The 21,059-nt window shown below is 57.3% G+C and overlaps 1 protein-coding gene and 1 long non-coding RNA gene across 2 annotated transcripts in view; one reads left to right on the top strand and one right to left on the bottom strand.

Annotated features, from left to right (window-relative positions):
• LOC136379798 (uncharacterized) overlaps positions 1-21,059 on the top strand; it is a 555,021-nt gene that overhangs the window by 31,048 nt on the left and 502,914 nt on the right. The window lies entirely within an intron of this gene.
• The window catches only part of WNT7A (Wnt family member 7A), a 58,835-nt gene continuing 52,039 nt past the window's right edge, over positions 14,264-21,059 (bottom strand). The window contains exon 4 of the mRNA XM_066347362.1: positions 14,264-15,051. Coding sequence (XP_066203459.1) covers positions 14,572-15,051 — 480 coding nt within the window. The 3' untranslated portion in view covers positions 14,264-14,571. The remainder of the gene's footprint in view (positions 15,052-21,059) is intronic.

A 21,059-nucleotide genomic window follows, 5' to 3' on the forward strand; every position in this document is an offset into this window, starting at 1 on the left:
CCCACTGCACGGGGAAGTCGAATCAGGGACGCCTGATCGAGTAGAGCTTCTACGTAGGCTCCACTGGGACAGTGCCTGTGTTCCCGTCACTCGGGGAGGGATGACCCCTGTACCGTCCAGGAGGCTGAGGCTGAGGCTGAGGCTGGGAGCCCTGGCCCGAGTCATTGAGAGCCAGGAGCTAACGTCTGCGCGACTCTGCCTCTCCCTAAACTGCCATGCTGGGTGGGGGGGGGGGGGGGGTTCTCAGCTCCGGACTCAGTTTCCCACCCCTGCAGGGGCAGCTTTTGTAGAGACGGCGGTTGCCAGGCGGGACCTGCTCTTGCAGGATGAGCCCTGGCTCCCGTGGGGAGCCCCGGTGCGCGTGCTGGCTGGGGGAGCCCTGGTTCCCGTGGGGAGCCCAGGTGTGTGTGCTGGCTGGGGGAGCCCTGGTTCCCGTGGGGAGCCCCGGTGCGCGTGCTGGCTGGGGGAGCCCTGGTTCTCGTGGGGAGCCCAGGTGTGTGTGCTGGCTGGGGGAGCCCTGGTTCCCATAGGGAGCCCAGGAGTGCGTGCTGGCTGGGGGAGCCCTGGCTCTCGTGGGGAGCCCAGGAGTGCGTGCTGGCTGGGGGAGCCCAGGAGTGCGTGCTGGCTGGGGGAGCCCAGGTGTGTGTGCCGGCTGGGGGAGCCCTGGCTCCTGTGGGGAGCCCAGGAGTGCGTGCTGGCTGGGGGAGCCCAGGTGTGTGTGCTGACTGGGGGAGCCCCGGTGCGCGTGGGGAGCCCAGGTGTGCATGCTGGCTGGGGGAGCCCCGGCTCCTGTGGGGAGCCCAGGTGTGTGTGCTGGCTGGGGGAGCCCCCCGCTCCCGTGGGGAGCCCAGGTGCGCGTGGGGAGCCCAGGTGCGCATGCTGGCTGGGCCCCTCCCCAGCAGTGCTGTGACCTCAGATACAGGGCCGCTCTGCTGGGCGCCTTCAGACTCCCTGCCCTGAACTCCCCGCCCCCCCCCCCAGCGACTGTGGGGGGTGTTCCTGGGGAGTCCCAGGCTCCGGGCACAGCAGATGTCTCTCTCCTTTCTCCCCACTGGGGAGATTCCTCATCGCCAACCCCACATTTAAATAGGGACGGCTCTCAGAGGGGGCGTGTCGAATCACAGAAACTGGTTTTCCTAAAGTGAAATCTAGGCATGCTGAGGTCCCATCGCTGCTGGGTGGTCTTGGTTGAGCCCCTGCCTTCCCGGGGGGCCTCTGGCCCCCCCATTGTGAAACCAGAGGGTCACTCTCCAACCCAAGCGATGGCGCCTGGTCAGGGGCCAGGAGCGCATGGTGCTCTTTATGAGAGAGACAGAGAGCCCCGGAGGGGGGTTAACTCCCACACGGATGCGTGGGGCCTGTGTAGGGCTCACAGTCTGTGTCCTGGTGCCTGTCAGACCCCAGCCCCTCAGTGACTGGCAGACCCCCTCCCTCATAACTGTCTTTGCAAGGGTACTAGGACCTGGCACCCCCTGCCTGCAGCCTGGGCCCACGTGGGACAGGGAGGCCAGGCCTCCAGCTGGCAACGGGGACCCAAGAATGACAGGGGTGGGGACAAGAGACCCTTACAGCATGGCTCCCTGGGGAGAGTCCACCCGGTGGGGCTGGTCTGCTTGGGCTCAAGTCCTGGCCTGGCCACCTCCCTGCTCCCTGGGCAAATGTCTCACCTCTTTGTACACCGGAGGGACTGCAGCCGTGAGAGCCTGGTTTGGGCATGATGACCATACGATGGGACACTTTGGGTCATTAGACAGACAACGCTGATAAAGCCACCGTCATTGTTCTTGGTGCAGGTCCGCCCTCCCCTCTCCCACCCCCCAGAGCAAAGGGGCAGGAGCCCCCAGGGTCACCCGGGAGCTCAGCCGGATCTGATCTGTCAGGACCGGCAGTCGGGACAGGCCAAGTTATGCCGCAGTAACAAAAGCCCCAGATCCTAGCGGCTTAAAACAACAAAAGTTCCTTTCTCCCATGTGCAGCCCGTCCACAATGGCTCTCAGCCGTGGCTTTGCCCTGCGCGCTCACTGGGTCAGGCGGGCGGAGCACTCCCCCGCCCCCAGTGGGGGGACGTGGTCAGTCCCTGCGGCAGAGGGTCAGAGGGGACCGGGGTGTGAGGAGTTGCTACTGTCTCTTAAAGGACCCCCGTCTGGGAAAGAAACCCATCTCTTCCTCTTCCATTCTGATTGGCCAAAGCGAGTCACATGGCCACCCCCCAGGGGGGCCCTAGGCAGGGTCCCACTGTGTGCATGAAGGATGGACAGATATTTGTAAACATGCCCATGACCGCTGCCCCACCCAACCGTCTTCATCACTCTGATTATTGTTCCTATTCTTATGATTATTGTCATATAATTATTGTTGTTATTCTTACTTTACTTCTGGGGCTCAGAGAGATCAAGGTGTCGACAGCAGTCACCGGCATTTCCTTATTCAGCGAGTGTTTAGCGAACAGCTACTAAGCGCCAGATGCTCTCGTAGGCGTTGAGAGAAATGACACAAAACTGTGGATCAAAACACTCTGGGTATTAAAAAAAAATACATTCTTTATGGTGATGGTGGGAACACAGACAACGAACAGTCAACGGCGTAAGGGAGCGCACAATATCCCAAGTGCGGCGGTGGAAACAGCGCCAAGGGAGGGAGGTCAGATTTCTAGAAGGAAAACGGCATTTTTGACTTTAAGAAGGGTTTCGGGCCTCGTTGCAAAGGTAACGTTCGAGCACAGACTTGAAGGTGAACTCGAAGAGGTTCTCGTTCTTTCGGCCGGGCTAATAATCAAATTAACGGAGGCAGATACACCGGAGAAAGTCGCATTCTAACAGGTGCGCACGGGGAGATCACATGGGCATGAACCTTCCAAGGACAGGGAGGCAGCACTGGTACTTGTGACGTTTTGAACAAAGTAGAAAAGGGGGGGGGGGGATGGGTCTTTGATTTCAAAATAAATGAGAATAAATGATTATTCACAGGTAATCGGGAAGCACAGAACACACCTGACAGGTAGGTGCTGCTAGGCGACCCAGGAGCAACGGGACCCAGAGGGTGATCTGCTGTCACCCTCCCGCCCACCAGACTCGATTCAGATTGGAGAACACCCTAAGATTTCCTCCCTCAGGCCGGGTCTTTCCATCTTAGGCAGGAAAGCAAGGGAGGGTCGAAGGTTCTTTCTGCTTCTTGTCTCGTAATGCACCAGGTTAAAATCAACATCCCAAAAGGCAGCATAACTTGGGTGCCCTTCAGGGGGTGTCTGTCTGGGGGGAAGAGCATTCCAGACAGAGGGAACAGCAAAGGTCTGTTTCCATTAGTCAATCAACAAACATTCATTAGGGCCTGCTCAGGTGGGGCAGGTGCTGAGAGCGTGGCCCTCGGAGCAGAAGGAAATAGCCCCTGACTCTGAACACTTCAGAGCCCAACAGGGAAGAAAAGAAAGGCCTGGTCCTTGATGAATTAATCAATCCTTCATTCATTCATTCATCTATCCACTAAGCATGTAGTGAGCCCAGAGGGCCCGGCCCTGTGTGGGAACTGGACCGGGGTCAGGGTCAGGCATGGTCCCAGCCTGGTGGGGGAGGCAGCTACTGTCCAGCACGAGAGACAGAAGCACAGTGGTCAGAGACGTCCAGAGAGGTACTGGAGGCTGGGACAGCTAGGAATACCAGGGGCTGGAGGGGGGAGATTTAAAAGGAGTTCATTAGTGTGGGCTCTGATCCAAGATGTCCTCATAAAAGGGGGACATTTGGACCCAGAGATTTGTACCACACCCTCGGAGCCGGGGAGAGAGCGGTGTTCAGAACAGAGGGTTCCCTCACAGCCTCAGGAGGACCCACCCGGCCGATGCCTTGACTTTGGACTTCCGGCCTCCAGCCTGCCAGGAATGAAGTTCCGTTGCTCAAGTGCCCCAGTGGATGGCCCTCCGTCCCCGCAGTCCCGGGGGATGCACAGGCTCAGGCTGGTAGCAGCAGCTACCTTACGCTGTGAGGACCGCAGGAGAGGATGTGTGGAAGTGCTTAGAAGAGGGCCTGCCACACACTAACTAACCCTCGATAGTAGGAAGTGGAGGCTGAGGCCCAGAGAGGGGAAGCAACCTGCCCAGGGTCACACAGCTCGCAGTGTCTGAAACCCAGACCTACACTCTCGACGCCTCTACCACCCTGTCTGAACTCCGCTGTCTATTCTCTGCTGAGTGCCGCTCGCTGGGGCTCCTGACGTCCCGGCGCCTTGTCTGCCGCAGGTGGTGCTCAGCCACGGGCACGGATGGACCCCTCAGACATCAAAGGGGACAAATGAAGCCGGGCCGAGAAGAGGGCCAGGTTGGGGAGAGAGGATCTCGCTCAGGGAAGTAACCATTTTAAGTGAGAAAGTCCACTGCGGGCACCCTGACCCAGTGGCCACCACGTCCCTGAGGGAGCTGTGGCCCTGGCTGCCTTCCAGCGGCCGGGCGGGGTCACCATGTTCTGCTCTCCGTCACCTCTCTGCGCCGACCCAGGTGTGGGCTGCCCGCCGGCAGGTGGGCTGGGGGCTCTTCTGAGCAGAGGACAGATGTCCCTGTGGAGAGGAGGGTCCTGACATCCCGGATGTCTAAACAACTGTTAGACAACAGGCCCTGGGAACCAAGCCTCAGTCTCCTTGTCTGTAAAATGGGTGTCCCTGTGGGGCGGGGGGGATAGCCCCAGGGCCTGTGGACCTTCCAGATGCTGTGGCTGAGTGGCAGCTCTCCAGCCGTGCCCGCTGGAGGCCAGACGGGGTCAGAGCGAGGCTACAGGCAATCCAGTCCTTCTCTGTTACCTGGGGTGGGGCGGGGGTGGGGTGCAGAGGCAGAAGGAGGGAAGCTTGTTTTGGGTGGGATGGTGGCAGGGGTGGGATGGGGTAGATAGATTGCAGCCACTCTGGGACTACCTCTTGTCGTAGGCCTGACTAGCTAAGGGGGTGGGATGCTGAACTTAAATGTCAAGTTCAGATAAACAAGCTATTCTTACGACAGCGTAAGAATTCTGTATCCTGTGCAATGTCTGGCACACACTTACCTCACACGTTTCATCGTTGTTGTTGCTTGTCGGAAATTCAAATAGCAATGGGCGTCTTTTAATTTATCTCGCAACCCATGGCTCATAGCGAGGGGCAGGGGTGGTGGGGTTTGTGTGGGGGTGAGGGGGTTACCTCTCAGGTCTGACTGCCTGGGTTTCAGTCATGAGTCTGCCACCTCCTGGCTCCACTGCCTCGTGGGGTGATTGGAAACTCGGCCTGAACTTCTCCCCTTGGTCTACACAGCACCTTGGCCACAAGGTGGGGCTGGGGGTTCCCTGAGAAGACCCTTCTGAAGCCCCTCGAATGGGGCCTGGTACACAGCCAGGACCCAGCCCTGGCTCCCGAGGCTGATGGCTCCCGGACCCTGGACGAGGGTCGTAGCCATGAACCTCAAGGAAGCAGGTCTCCCTCGGGGGTGGGAGGGTCTCAGGACACCCCCTCACTTTCACAGATTGTGGCAGACCCAAAGCTGCTGCCGCTGTGCACGCCTCTCTGTGTTTACAGAGATAGAGAGGAAAGCGGAGAAAACCCAGACGTTTATGTATTAATTTGCTCAGCAGGATAAGAACCCACGATGTTGACACAAATAACACATTCTTCATGGAAAAGAGCTTTTTTGTTTTTGTTGTTTTAAAACCAGTCAAGTCAGGCAAAACCAGGCGGGAAGAGCATTGTTCTCCATTTCATCGGGTCTCCTGGCTGTCACACCTGCCTCTGTGCTCAGTGGCTACGGTGCCGCATGTGTCCCGGGGCCTCTGGGCACTCACTGGGCACCGGGGAGGGGACGAGTGTGGAAAAGGCTCACCGCCTGGCGTTCCCACGGAAACAGCCGCAGTTTGTCGACCACCTGGTCCCCCGAGAGAGGTCTGGGGGCTGCACTTTCGGAACCCTGTCGGAGGCCTGTTTTAGGCAGAGCCTACCCCACCCCGTCACCACCAGAACCCCGACGGCAGGGGGACTGAAGGCAGGCTGGGGTCTGCAGGCAGCCCAGGGCGCAGTCTGGTGGATGGCGGGTACTCCCTGCCGCCACTGTCCGCTCTGACAGCCCGGGAAACCCCGCCTGAAACCAGCCCGTGCTCTGACAGCCCGGGAAACCCCGCCTGAAACCAGCCTGTACTCTGCAGCCTTGGAAACCTCGCCTGAAACCAGCCCGTGCTCTGTAGCCCAGGAAACCCTGCCTGAAACCAGCCCGTGCTCTGCAGCCCGGGAAACCCCGCCTGAAACCAGCCCGTGCTCTGACAGCCCGGGAAACCCCGCCTGAAACCAGCCCGTGCTCTGTAGCCCAGGAAACCCTGCCTGAAACCAGCCCGTGCTCTGCAGCCCAGGAAACCCCGCCTGAAACCAGCCCGTGCTCTGCAGCCCGGGAAACCCCGCCTGAAACCAGCCCGTGCTCTGCAGCCCAGGAAACCCCGCCTGAAACCAGCCCGTGCTCTGGCAGCTCGGGAAACCCCACCTGAAACCAGCCGTGCTCTGCAGTGATGTGCCGGGCTCAGCGGGCGCAGGGCCTTGTCCACCTCCACACTGTAGCAGGGGCAGAGCTGCGGCTGGAGCCCCCAGAGCTCCGGGCCCAGAGCAGAGGCTTTTCTGGGGCACAGTCCTCTGTGCAAGGCGGGAGCTCAAGCGGTGCTTCCTGGGGCCGCAGAAGTCGTCTCTCCCCAGACACGGCCATCGCCAGTCCGAGCACGGCCTCCCTCCCGAGGGAGACGGGGCTGGGTCTTCCTCCAGCCTGCACATGCCTGACCCCCACCTGTCCCCCCACCACACACACTCCACGCACACGCACACGCACAGTTGTGGCCTCAAAGCTCCAGGGACCACAGGTGAGCGGGGAAGGTCCAGCCAAGGCCTCCCAGGTGAAACAAGCTGCCCAGTCTGTGGCCGGCCTCGGGCCGTGACTCTGGACCCCTGGCGGTGGCCGCGTGTGAGGGTTGGCCTGGGGCTGCGGCCCTGCAGCTGTGTGCGCCCCCACCTCCTGGGTGAGGGTCCTGGCCTCGGGCCGTGACTCTGGACCCCTGGCGGTGGCCGCATGTGAGGGTTGGCCTGGGGCTCCGGCCCTGCAGCTGTGTGCGCCCCCACCTCCTGGGTGAGGGTCCCAGCCTTGGCAGTGTGCAGCCCGCTGGGCGTGTGCAGGTGTCTGGGTGTCTCCTGCTCCGTGTCCATGTGCAACCACAGGCGTGTGTGTGTGTGCGCGCGTGTGCGCATGTGTGAGCCTATGGTGTGATGCTTTCTCTGGGTCGGAGGCAGCCCGCCATCCTGGGGACTGAGCTGGGGGCCCCCCGGGGTCTCCGTTGTCTCTGGCACATTCTTCCGGGACCGGGGCGGTTGCTGTGGCAACCAGCAGCCACCTTGTGAATGGAGATGTGCCTGCGTCCACATCAGGGGGACTGGATCCGTTTCTGCGCCCCGCGCCAGCCCCTCGCCGCTCGACCCTCAGCTCTGGATTCAGACGCTGCCCCCCTTGAGCCCTGCCCCCCCCTCACCCCCGCAGGGGCCTGGTGGGTCTGGGAAAAGGCTCCAGCTCTTTATTCATTCTCATGTGTGCCGTGCACTGGGGACCCGCCGGCAACAAAGACAGGCAAAGTCCTGCCCCCGGGAAGCTTAAGAAACCAGCAACGTCCACACCTCACACTCCACGGCCCTCACCGGGCACCGGGCGCTGCGTCTCACAGTTCACGTGGCGAACCCCACTTTGTAAACAGTGAGTGACACACGGGCACAGACAGGTTAAGTTCTTGGCCCTACACCACACAGCCAGCACAGAGCAGAGCCAGGTTTGAACACAGGGCATCCGGCTCTTAACCATGATACTGTACAGCCTCGAAGGAACGAGAAATATCATTTTCTGATAGTGGTAAGTGCCCCAAAGAGTAAAAAAGCAGAGGGTGAAAGGGAAAGGGACTCACCCACACAAATCACTGACTGGGCTCTATGACCAGGACTCTTTGCCTGCATGGGAAAGTGTATCAGTTAGCTATTGCTGAGTAACATATTACCCCCAGACTCAATGACTTCAAACAATCATATCATTGTTTCTAAGCCCGGGTAGTTTGGAGGGTCTATTGAAGAGCTGACATTAAGTCAAATCTTTTTTTTTTTTTTTTGTATTTTTCTGAAGCTGGAAATGGGAAGGCAGTCAGACTCCCACATGCACCCGACCGGGATCCACCCAGCACGCCCACCAGGGGGCGATGCTCTGCCCATTCCGGGGCGTAGCTCTGTTGCAACCAGAGGCACTCTAGCGCCTGGGGCAGAGGCCAAGGAGCCATCCCCAGCGCCCGTGCCATCTTTGCTCCAATGGAGCCTCAGCTGCAGGAGGGGAAGAGAGAGACAGAGAGGAAGGAGAGGGGGAGGAGTGGAGAAGCAGATGGGCGTTTCTCCTGTGTGCCCTGGCCAGGAATCGAACCCGGGACTTCTGCACGCCAGGCCGATGCTCTACCACTGAGCCAACCGGCCAGGGCCGAGTCAAATCTTTTTGACCAGGAAAATCCAGGTATTAAAAAAAAATCAGAGGGGACAGCACATGCAAAGGCCCAGGGGCAGGATGAAAGCTAGTGTGTTGGAAGAACAGAAGGCCACTGTGGCTGGAGTCCAGTTAGGGACGGGCTCTGTGCTGTAACAGGTGAGCTTACATAGGTCAGGGACTTCCCACAACAGATGCATTTCTTACCCATGGGTGTTCCTGACCAGCAGGTGGCCACGCAGGGACCAAGGGACCTCTTTTTCTGCAGCTCGACTGCCCACACCTCACAGCCTCCCCGAAGTGGAAGGCACAGGAGGCGTAGGTGGGCTTGGGAGTGGAGCGCGTCACCCTCACTCCCTGGTGCACAGCCCACAGGGAGGCGGGGAGACAGTCCAGCAGTGTGGCCTACAGAGAGGACCAGAGCGTGGTCAAGGTTTGGCCTGACTCAGACACACAGACAGCTGGTGGGTGTGCAGACGGAGTGGTTAGATTTGGGAATATTTTGAAGCACAGTCACTGGGATTTGCTGATGGACGGGAGGTAGAGGAAGACAAGACTTAAGACGGATTCTGGAACAAGGGGACGGACAGACAGGTGGAGCTAAGGCTCCAGGGAGGGCTGGGGGGGGGGTCCATTAAACAGAGTGGCTGTGCCCCTGCCACGTGCTCGGTGCTAAGACTCAGTCCTGCTCAGGACAGCAGACAGGGGTGTCTGCTCACTGGTCCTGTGGCGAGTCCCTTCCCAGTCCCACACCCGTTGCTATGTGACTATGCAGCCGCCCCCACCCCAGTGAGAAAGAGTCCCCTTCAGACCCTAGAGCAGTGCTGGTCAACCTGGTCCCTACTGCCCACTAGTGGACGCTCCAGATTTCATGGTGGGCGGGAGCGGAGCAACCAAAGTATACATAAAAAGATAGATTTAACTATAGTAAGTTGTTTTATACAGATTTATTCTGCCAAACTTAGTGAAAACCCTACATAAAGTACTTGGTATGTAATGATTATTATATGGTTTAACTTGCTGTAACTCTGCTTTATAAACTTAATAAAGTAAAGTTACTTCCCTACTTTATAAATCACCATGACTGTGGAACCGGTGGGCGGTTAGAAAATGTTACTACTAACAGAGATACAGAAGTGGGCGGTAGGTATAAAAAGGTTCACTCCCCCTGCCCTAGAGTCTGGGCTGCTCCCGCGACTTGCTCCGGCCCACAGGATGCAGCAGAGCTAACCTGGGCCAGTGCTGACCCTGGGCCTCGAGAAGCCTGGGAGCTTCTGCTCCTGCTTTTGGAATTCTTCCTCTCCAAGGTGCACAGGTTTGGGCCCACTAGAGAATGAGATCATGTGACAGAGGCCCGTCCATCCTAGGTAAAGCCATTCCAGACCAGTCTGTAGCCAATGGGCCTCAAACACACGACAGAGTTCTGCCAAGATCAGCAGTCACCTACCTAAACCACAGCTGACCACGGGTGCCCGAGGGAATCCAGCCAAGACCAGAAGAACTGCCCAACTTAGGAGCGATGACAGGATCGTTTGAAGTTATTGAGTCTGGGGGTGGTTTGTTATTTGGCAATAGCTAACTGATACACTTCCTGGTCACAGAGCCCGATCAGTGACTCGTGTGGGTGAGTCCCTTCACCTCCCTGCCTGTAGCAGGAAGGTGGCTCTGGAGCTCTGGAAGGGGGGTGTGGTTCCGATGCCAGCTGCTCAGGACAGGAACCACCGCAGGGCTGCACCTGCACACAGGGGGCTCCGGCTCCCATCTTTCCTGCAATAGCGCAGAAAGGCTCCTCAGAAGCTCAGGAGTCAGTCAGATGGAGGGAAGGAAGGTGGGTGCTCCCGGCAGAGCGCACAGCCAAGGCACAGGCGTGCAAGGTGTGGTGTGGAGGTCAGAGGGAGACGTCATGAACATTGCTAGAACCTGGCCCGGCGCAGGGCAATGCCCTCACACATGGCATCAGTGTTCCGCCCTGCGGGGGACGAGAGGAGATGCCGCCAGCATGCCCAGGGTCAGGCCGCCAGGCACCGAGGAACTGGCTGCAGGCAGGGAGTGCATCGGTCCAGCCAGAGCGCGGAAGGCGGGCTTGACGGCACATGAGCGGAGGCCTGGAGACGGCGGTGGCACTCCTCCCGGTGAAAGGTGACAGTGGCCAGGCTCTGTGAGGAAGGTGCGGGGGCTGTGAGGTGCCCCCCCCCGCCCCCAGGAAGAAGTGCCCGACCCCAGTGACCTGTCAGACGCCCTCAGTCAGGTGGGAAAAGTTGACGATGACAATCGGTGTCAGGCGTGGGCGCCCAGGGTGGTCCACAGCCCTTTCTCTCTCTCTTCCTTAAGCTTCTGCTGGAGGTGACAGAAGGCTCAGGGTCGGGTGCCATGGGCTTCTGTGGGACAGCCCAGCCTCCAGCCCTTGTCCCTCGCTTCTCGGGGGTGGGGTCTCAGGAAACACGTCACAGTCCCGCCTTGAAGATCGCAGGGGACGGCTCCGTCACAGGTGGGGAAACATCAACCCAGGCCACTCCTGATCTGGGTCTGGCTGAGGGGTTCCCTTGAGTGAAGGGGTGTGGGTAGGAGAATGGGAAGCCCTGGGGTCCCCTTGACCGGCCACCAGAGCACCCCTGCAGAGTGGCTCCGGGCACAGGCCTCGGGCTAGTTCAGAAGGTGAGTCCAGTGGGTGTGAGCGCACTTGCACCCGCACATGTACACGGGCACAGCAAGCAGGACGTCGTCCCTGCCACCCCGTCCTCCACGTGACGTGTGGGCCTTTCCAAGAGGCACAAGTCCCGTCCCTGGTCTCTCCTCTGCCCGGCGGGTGGTGTGGCCTTGCCTGAGGCCTTGTCCCACTCTGGACCTAAGGGTCTCCGTCACTCACACAGGGATCTGGGCCGCGACAGGCCACACATGGGTGGCACCAAGGTCAAGTTCAGCTCGCTACTGTGCTTTGCTCCCTCCTCATGCTGTTTGTTAACATTATTAAAAAAGCAGATCTTACGTAAAACAAAACAAAACAAAGGACGTTCAGTCCTTCTTGAACCTCCAGAGGGTCGGGCTCTGAGGCGGCCGCGCGCCCCCGTGGCCGTGAGGGGCTCTGAGGACGCCGTGCGCCCCCGTGGCCGTGAGGGGCTCTGAGGAGGCCGTGCACCCCATGGCCGTGAGGGGCTCTGAGGAGGCCGTGCGCCCCCGTGGCCGTGAGGGGCTCTGAGGAGGCCGTACGCCCCCGTGGCCGTGAGGGGCTCTGAGGACGCCGTGCACCCCCGTGGCTGTGAGGGGTTCGTGTTGAGCGGTACCTCCCACGGTTGTCGTCCACCTGGACCTTAGGCCTTCTGATTTTCTTTTTTTTTATTCACCCTCTTAAGGTTTTGCCTTTTTAATGTCAGTTTTATTGGAAAGCTGCTTTAGGAATAAAGCAAAAGGGGAAAAGACCTTTGCCTAACACAGAGCAAAATATTGATTATCCTAAGCTGTGTTTGAAGAACCTTACCACTTCATGGAAAGAACAGTAATAATAGTAACAATAACCATCTAATCATAATGACGTTTAGCACCCATCCATTGCTTTGTAACAATCATCCCTGGGAGGGCCCTCACAACCGTCCAGTGATGCAGTTACTGTTGTCTCACTTGTAGGGATGGAGAAACTGAGGCTCAGAGCACAGCTGGACTGGGCACCTGGGAGGGAGGGTTGGTCACTAACAGTGCCCCCTGATGGCTGGGAGCCAGCCTGCCATTCTCACAAGCCAGCGAGCTGCCCTCCTGTCAGGCCCACTCCCCACCTGAGTAGTAAGAGAAGACAGGGGTGATTTCTGGGATCTTGTATATGAGGTTAACTTAAACCATCCTCCAGGAAGGCTGGTCAGAACCCCTCGCTCTCGGGTGGCAGGCCAGCCAGGAGCAGAGGGACAGGCTGGGGAAGCCTCTTTGCTCACAGTAGATGTTTATGTTTTCTAAAGCAGAGAGACTGTGACATGGCAGCTTCAAGAAACTTCTGTGTTTTTCTCTTCCTTTAACCACTGACCTACCCATCTACTTGTCCACTCATCCATCCATCATCCACTCATTCCCTCACAGGCCTACCCATCCTGACACCCAAATAAAGAAGAAAAAAATGGTCCAAGGGAAGAAATCAACCAACTGTCCAGCCATTTTATTTGTCCAGCTGTGATCCAGGCCCGGTGCTGACAATGGAGTGTCCGATACAGCCTAGACATGGAGGGGCTCCCCGCGCTGAGGCACAGGGGCTGTGGTCTCAGAGGCACCTGAGTTGAACCAGTGTCCGTGGGCATCGAGTCCAGAGGTGCCATCCCTAGGTGGCTCAACACAATTGCCCAAGGTCCCTATAGTCTTGACTCCACACCACAAGCCCTGCCCCCAAGCAGACACACGCAGGCCCCCAGATGGACAGATGGTGGTTGGGTACCCACAGGAGCACATGAGACACACACATATCAGCAGCCCGGAGGTACACGAAAGCACAGAATCACGTGACTACCCGAAGACCCGTGAAGTCTCACATACATACATGCACACACACTCACACACACACACAGCCTCCTTGAAGACAGCTGGACGAGGCTGGGGCCAGAGCAGAGGCCTCAGCCACACCCCTCTCTGGCCGCTGCCCTGAGACTGTGCCATCCAGGAAGCCCTGCTAGCTGCTCCTGGGGTGAGGACCCCTCGCCCAGGCACCCTGCCCTCTAACTGGTGATGACACCTCACCCTAACCCCACCCTCTAACTGATGAGGACCGCTCACCCTTACCCCGCCTTGGGGGCACAAGGCGATGGCAGGGTGCCCTGCTGAGGAGTCAGTTGGCTCCCTGAGCTGACCTCTGCCGAGCAGCACTGACCAAGTCCCTGAGATGACCACACAACTCGGAGGGCACAGAGTTGCCCATCACATGGCTTGTCAGGGACCCTGCTGTAATACAGGCCTGAGCTTCCTAGTCCGGTGCTGGGGTCTCACTCCTTTCCCAGGTGACACCGATGACGCCGCTGCCCAGGCATCCACTGCCCAGGCACCCACTGCTGCTTCTGCCCACTCGGCCCACAGACCTCGAAAACCCAGCCCTGTCTGTACAGGGTCCTCAGCCCCACCCCCACCCCCACTCCACACCCAGGCCCCACCCCTCCTCACCCCAAAGCAAGTCCGGGAACAAAGAAGCAGCAACACAGGCCACGGAATGACACGGTCAGACTCGATATAAATAAAACATTCGTATAAAAATAGTCTCTTACAAAATATTCTCTTATCCAGTGGCTCACTTTCCAAAAGATGGAAACTGCTGGGAATTTTGTTTTTTAATTATTATTATTATTAATTATCTTTCCTCTTTCTCTAAATTCCAAACTGGATGTTTCTAATGGAGTTGGAGCTGGGAACAACTGAAGGAATGGATGCTGAAAAACAAGTCTCTGAATGTCGACCAGCTTAATGGTCTGGATGAGTAGCAGCAAACAGCAAAAAAACAAAAGTGTGCGTGTGTGTGTGTCTACATACGTGTAAGGGGTGCCTGCCATGTACTCGAATATCTAATGCGGGGGGGGGGGTACTGGCAGAATCAACCAGCAGAAATATCTGCGTAGAAACTCGTTCTGTACAGGCAGGTAACACGGCTCCTATCCAGCAACATCTTCCTGCAAAGAAAGCGCACTGTCCACTTTGCAGAAAACGGATCCCGACGAAGTGGGAGGATTCTTTTTAATTAAATAAATTAATATTATTCTTTTCTTTCTTTTTCTTAATCAGAATAAATTGTTAAATATTGCTATGAGGAGGCGCAAGGGTCCAGGCAGGTTCCTGCTACAGCCGCGAGTGGAGGGCCGCAGGCTGCAGGGCGCGCGCGCAGCCCTGGGCCTGGACTGGACACCTGGCCCCTGCGGACTCCTGAGCGCAGGTTCCCACCGGAACCGCGGGAAACCCCGGAGGGGCCCGCACAGCAGAACAGACAAGTTCAAGTTCAGCCTTCTCGCAGCTCCCCGCGCAGGCCCAGGCCTGGGAAGCGCCCGGGCGTCCAGACACAGCGCACGCAGAGCAGCGCACAGACCGCTGCACCCCACGCCCCACGGGGGACCCGCTCCGGTGCTGCGGGGCGGGGCTCACTTACACGTGTACACCTCCGTGCGCTCGCTGCAGGTGTTGCACTTGACGTAGCAGCACCAGTGGAATTTGCAGTTGCACTGCCACACGCGGGCGTACTGGTGCGTGTTGTAGCCGCGGCCGCAGCACATGAGGTCACAGCCGCTGGCCTGTGGGGCGGTCTTGTTGCAGGCGCGGCCCTGTGTGCCCACGCTGCCCGTCACCGGGTCCTCCTCGCAGTAGTTGGGCGACTTCTCGATGTACACCAGGTCCGTGTCCATGGGCTTGCGGTACGACAGCGGCTTCTTGATCTTCAGGAAGGTGGGCCGCTTGTTGCGGCTGGCGCGCACGGGCTCCACGTGCACCGCCTCGTTGTACTTGTCCTTGAGCACGTAGCCCAGCTCGCGGAACTGCGGCAGCGTGGTCCAGCACGTCTTGGTGGTGCAGGAGCCTGACACCCCGTGACACTTACACTCCAGCTTCATGTTCTCCTCCAGGATCTGCGGGGGGAGAGAGGGGGATAGCACACGTCACTCACTGCACGCACCGCCCACTGACCCACCTCTGCCCCCATGTGCTGGGGGGGGACAGCACACGTCACTCACTGCACGCACCGCCCACTGACCCACCTCTGCCCCCATGTGCTGGGGGGGGCACAGCACACGTCAGTCACTGCACGCACCGCCCACTGACCCACCTCTGCCCCCATGTGCTGGGGAGGGCACAGCACACGTCACTCACTGCACGCACCGCCCACTGACCCACCTCTGCCCCCATGTGCTGGGGGGGGCACAGCACACGTCAGTCACTGCACGCACCGCCCACTGACCCACCTCTGCCCCCATGTGCTGGGGAGGGGGCACAGCACACGTCAGTCACTGCACGCACCGCCCCCCCCCTCCCCCGGCCCACCTCTGCCCCCATGTGCTGTGCTGGGGTGCTGTTTGTTTTTCCTTTCTGTGCAGGAAACCCAGGCCTGGACTCAGGGTGCCCCTCAGCTCCAGCCCTGGCGTGTGCCTGCCACCTGCATCCAGCTGGCCTCCCCAGCTCCTCTGGGTCCTTAGATGGGGCTGACAACAATTCAGGCCAGTTCAGACCACACAGAGGTTCTCTTTGGCTGGTGCCAGTTTAAAATAATTTCTGAATTAACAGGTGAAAACTGGGAGCCTTGACCCTGGCCAGCTAGCTCAGTGGTAGAGGGTCGGCCTGGAGTGTGGAAGTCCCAGGTTCAATTCCCGGCCAGGGCACACAGGAGAAGTGCCCATCTGCTTCTCCACCCCTCCCCCTCTCCTTTCTCTCTCTCTCTCTCTCTTCCCCTCCCGCAGCCAAGGCTCCATTGGAGCAAAGTTGGCCCGGGTGCTGAGGATGGTTACATGGCCTCTGCCTCAGGCGCTAGAATGGCTCTGGTTGCAACAGAGCAATGCCCCAGATGGGCAGAGCATCGCCCCCTGGTGGGCGTGCCGGGTGGATCCTGGTCAGGCGCATGCGGGAGTCTGTCTCTCTGCCTCCCCACTTCTCAGTTCAGAAAAATACAAAAAAAAACCAAACCCCAAAATATAATCAAAAAACCCCAGGAGCCTTTAAAAGGTAGACTTCCATGGTGTGTGTGTGTGTGTGTGTGTGTTTTCAAACAGAAACTTCAGGGCAATAGTCAAATTCTTTAACAACCAAGGCAGCTGGGTGCTGACCTCCTGGCATAGGCTCTGGCCAAAAACGCCAGCCTGCTGTGTCCTGGCTCCCCACAACCTGTGCCAGCATGTCACGTGCCAGCACTATTTGGAGCTATACCAGCAGCTGTCTTCCTCCTTCGTTGCCACAGTCCGCACTGCTCCCTGTTACCTCCCTGACCGTGAGCTATGGTTTTCAGAGGTCAAGTGCTTTCATCACTAGGACATCTGCCAGGCCCGGTGGACACCCTGGCTCTGAGTTCAGCTTCCCCGGCCCCCAGGCTGGATGCTGTGCCCCAGCCTGGGTTTTCCTCATCACAGCATGAGATGCAGCATTGTACAGGGGAGCGAGGGGAATGCACAGACTATCCCAAACTCTGAGATTAAATCCCAGATCTAACATGAACCTGCTGGGTGTCCCTGGGCAACTTCCTCGAGCCTGCTGTGCTGCAGTTTACCCGTATGTAGAATGGGGATAATAATAGTAATGAATTGTAATCAGACGATGCAATACTAGACAGCAGTGGAACAGAATGAGCTACGAGTACAAGGAGAACAGATCTGTAAGCTGTAATGCCGAGTGGGAAAAGCTGGACACTGAAGAGAACACGCTGTGGGATTCCCTTGCTTTGCAGTTCAAGGTACTCACGGTCAGTTCTCAATGAATCATTATTTACATGTATAAGCAGTGGACTACAGATGGCCCATGGGCTTTATTTCACTGACCCCCCACTTTGGAATATTCCAGCAATAAAAGAAGGGAGCATTTACCACCACCCCCCATAGTACAAGCTATTTAGGTTGTTTTTCATCTTATTTTTATCTTTTCTTTCCCTCCTTCCCTTTCTTCTTTTTCTTTCTTTCTCAATGAAAAAAAAAAGTTTATTGATTTCAGTGAGAGAGGAGAGGGAGGGAAAGAGAGACAGAAACAGTGAGTTGCTCCTGTATGTGCCCTGACTAGGGATTGAACCAGCAACCTCTGCGCTTTGGGACGATGCTCTAAGTCGAACCAACTGAGCATTCCAGACAGGCTTCCTTTGTATGTAACGTGGAAGCAGGTGTATTTGGAACGGGTGCTTCTCTTCCTTCCCCACCATCTTCAGCCTGATTTCCTCATGAGAAACATTTACGAAGCTCCTTCTGTGCGCCGGGCACTGGGGTGGGGATGTGTGAGGGGGCACAGTTTCTGGGTCATCGTGTACGAGCATTTTCATGGTCCAGATTGTACGGCCCGTGGGCTGCATACAGCCCCCTGAGGCCATTTATCCGGTCCCCCGCTGCACTTCCAGAAGGGGCACCTCTTTCATTGGTGGTCAGTGAGAGGAGCACTGTATGTGGCAGCCCTCCAATGGTCTGAGGGACAGTGAACTGGCACCCTGTGTAAAAAGTTTGGGGACCCCTGCGCCTGTCACACGGTGAAAAAGTGGATAAACGAGTAAGTACCTGAACATTTATAGTAATCAACTGTACACACAGTGGGTCACGCTTTTGAATATGGCATCTAATTTAACTCCGTTGGGTTAGGGCGATTCCCTTTGCAGTGGCTCAGCCTACTCCTAGAGGAGGGCACAGTGGTGGACGTGGCACTCAGAGGTGAGGGTCTTATGGTCCAGCAATAATAATGCTCTTCCCTAGATCTGGGTGCTTTATAATTATTCTTTATACTTCTGTGGGTTTTTTGTTTTTTAAGTGAGAGGAGGAGAGGCAGAGACAGACTCCTGCCTGTCTCGGGCATGCATCCCGACTAGGATCCACCCAGCAAGCCCATTAGGGGGCGATGCTCTGCCCACCTGGGGCCCTTGCTCTGTTGTAATTGAAGCCACTTTTCAACCGGAGCCATTTTTTAGCGTGTGAGGCAGAGGCCATGGAGCCATCCTCAGTGCCTGGGGCCAAGTCACTCCAATCAGCCATGGCTGTGGGAGGGGAAGAGAGAGAAAGGAGAGGGGGAAGGGTGGAGAAGCAGATGGGCACTTCTCCTGTGTGCCCTGGCCGGGAATTGAAACCAGGATATCCTCACACCAGGTCAACGCTCTACCACTAAGCCAACCGATTATGGCAAATGAACTTTGATTTTAAAACAGTTTTGTATTTACAGAAAAATTGTGAAGAAAGTTTCTATACAACTGCATCTGGTTCCCCTATACTAACATCTTACAGAAATGCTACAATTAATGTGTTAACACTAATACGGTGTTATTAACTGAGGTCCATTCTTTACTTGGATTTCCCAGGTTTATATTCAGTGTCCTTCTTCTGTTTCAGGGTCCTGTGCAGACCGCTACATGACCTAGTCATCCTGTCTCCTTAGGCTAGGAGATGAGATTTTATTCTAAGTGGAAAGCCAGTGGAGCAGGATTTGTGATTTTAAAAAGAGCTCAGTTGGCGGTAGCGAAGTCCCACTCCTGTGCAGGGAGAGGGGTGTGTGCGGCTTGAGCCCAGTCCCATGCTCCTTCCTCCACGTCCACCGCTCATTTCTGCATGTGCTTTTCCTTACCCAGAGGCCAGTACTGACCGCCATGCCAGATGCTCAACCCAACAATCCCAGGACAGAATGTGAGCCCTCGGGGAGGCTCCTGCACAGACAAAATGACCAAGACCTGCCTGACCAGGTGGTGGTGCAGTGGATAGTGTTGACCTGGGATGCTGAGGACCCAGGTTCGAAACCCTGAGGTCTCTGGCTTGACAGTGGGATCACAGACACGACCCCATGGTTGCTGGCTTGAGCCCAAAGTCGCTGGCTTGAGCAAGGGGTCACTCACTCTGTTGTAAGCCCCCCTCCCCCATCAAGGCACATATGAGAAAGCAATCAATGAACAACTAAGGTGTCACTATGAAGAACTGATACTTCTCAACTCTCTCCCTTCCTTTCTCTCTCTCTCTCTCTCTCTCTCTCTCTCTCTCATTAAAAAAATAATAAGAAATGAGAAAGACCACAGGGAAGAATCTGAAGTCCACCCAGGGGGACTAGTTCTGCAAAGGATGGTGCATCTGTGAACTGGACGGTCCAGCAGCCATTAGAACGAGGCAGGTCTGGACTTACTGACGAGGGATAGTTGGCAGGATGCATGGTTAACAGAACAGAGCAAGGGGCAGAAAAGTGAGCAGAGCGTGAGCTCATTTGTGTGAGAAAAAAAAACAAACTTATGCATATATTCATACAAGCCCAGAACAGAATGGTATCTCCGGAAGGATATGTGAGAAGTTGTTAAGAGTGGCGGCCTCTGGAGTGGACAGAATGACCAGGCTGATAGGAGCTCTGCTTTTCACAGGGTTACCTTTTGTTCCTTTTGAACATTCTACCATGTCAGGAAAAAAAAGTCACCTCCTCCACAAAGCCTTCCCTGATTGCCAGAGCAGTCAGTGACTCCTTTGTGGTTTCATAGCTGTCCTGGGTTGTTGAGTACTTGTCACCTTGGCCCTGTGATGACTGTGTACCTGTCGGTATTACCCATCAGGCCAATAGCTCTTTAGGGTGGACATGGAGATATGCCACCCAAATTCCCCGCCAAGGGATGTCTTGCTTCATAGGTACAGGTAGTGGTGTGCTTGTAATTCAGCTCTCAGGAAAAAGACCCTGATTTTAAGCTACCAAAGGTTTAGAAATCATCTCACAATTCCCGATGTTTAATGCTGGGTCTCGCAAGCCTGTGGGAACCAGCTCCCGCACACCAGGGGACCAGGCGGAACCAGCCCACAGCGTCCAGTTGTGGGGTTCTTCAGGGTATGTCCCAGCGGCCGAGACCTGCAGCCGTTCCCGGCAGCTGGCAGTGGGGAAGGGGAGGCTGGCCACTCTGATGGGCAGCCCTTGCTCCAGGGTTCCCACCAACACATCACAGCTCCAGCTCTGCCCCTCCCCTTGCCTGACCTCTAATGAATAGCCGGACCTGGACTTCCAGCTCAGTGTCTGCTCCCGGAGACTCTGCCAGTGACCCTCCTGAGAGCCTGGGGCAGGACACGCACCTCTGTCCCCCACCGCCTCTGACACAGAAAAGGGCTGACCAGACGCAAGGCGAAAGGAGAACCCAGTGTGCGTCCTTTCCTACAGGACGCACGCATTCCCTGCCCTCTCACTCTGCACGGAGCACCAGCTGTCTGCTCCTTGGCATCACGCCTGTCCCGGAGGCCCTGGGGGGGGCATGTCCATGCCTTCCTGGAGCAGCAGACCCAGGCCAGGCAGCCTGGCATCCACCACCCCCCCAAACCCGATTATAGACAGTAAGTCCTCTGAAGGAACAGAGTGGGGGCAGGGAGACCTGTCCCGGGGGGGGGGGGGGGCGCCCCGTGCTGCTCTATGAAGCCTCCCCCAGGACGAGGCTGGCAGCCGGAGAACAGGAGAGTAAGTTAGAGTGGCAGACTTTGCAGGATGAGGCAGGCATGACTAGCGGAGGAAGAGGGTGAGGGAGAGGGAGCTGGGGACACTCAGGGAGCATCGGGTCACCTGTGAACCAAGGGGACCAACACAGGGGTCCCACGGGCAGCTTTAAAGACCCTTCCAAAGGGAGTGGCCATGAGGTTCAAGGAGGGCAGAATGGTAGCAGAGAAATCTGGTGAGTGGGGAACCCCCGCAGCCTGGGCCAGAGACACGATGGTGTTCCAGCACAGACGGTGGCCGTGCAGGGGACAGAAGGAGCACCGTCAGCAGGACCCAGTGGTGAGTGGTCGGTGGAGGGCTGCGGGGGACCCAGGGGGACTCACAGGCCTCTGACGGATGCAGAGGTTGTGCACAACGGGGAACGGAGCTGCCCAGAGCTGGAGGAACAGGGAGGGATGAGGCTTGGGAAAGTGTGTGTGTTGAGAGCGTAATGAGGAAATCCAGAGATGGTGAGTGGCCGGGAAGGGTG

The sequence above is a fragment of the Saccopteryx leptura genome, chromosome 8, assembly GCF_036850995.1.
Source record: "Saccopteryx leptura isolate mSacLep1 chromosome 8, mSacLep1_pri_phased_curated, whole genome shotgun sequence".
Classification (NCBI taxonomy): Eukaryota; Metazoa; Chordata; class Mammalia; order Chiroptera; family Emballonuridae; genus Saccopteryx; species Saccopteryx leptura.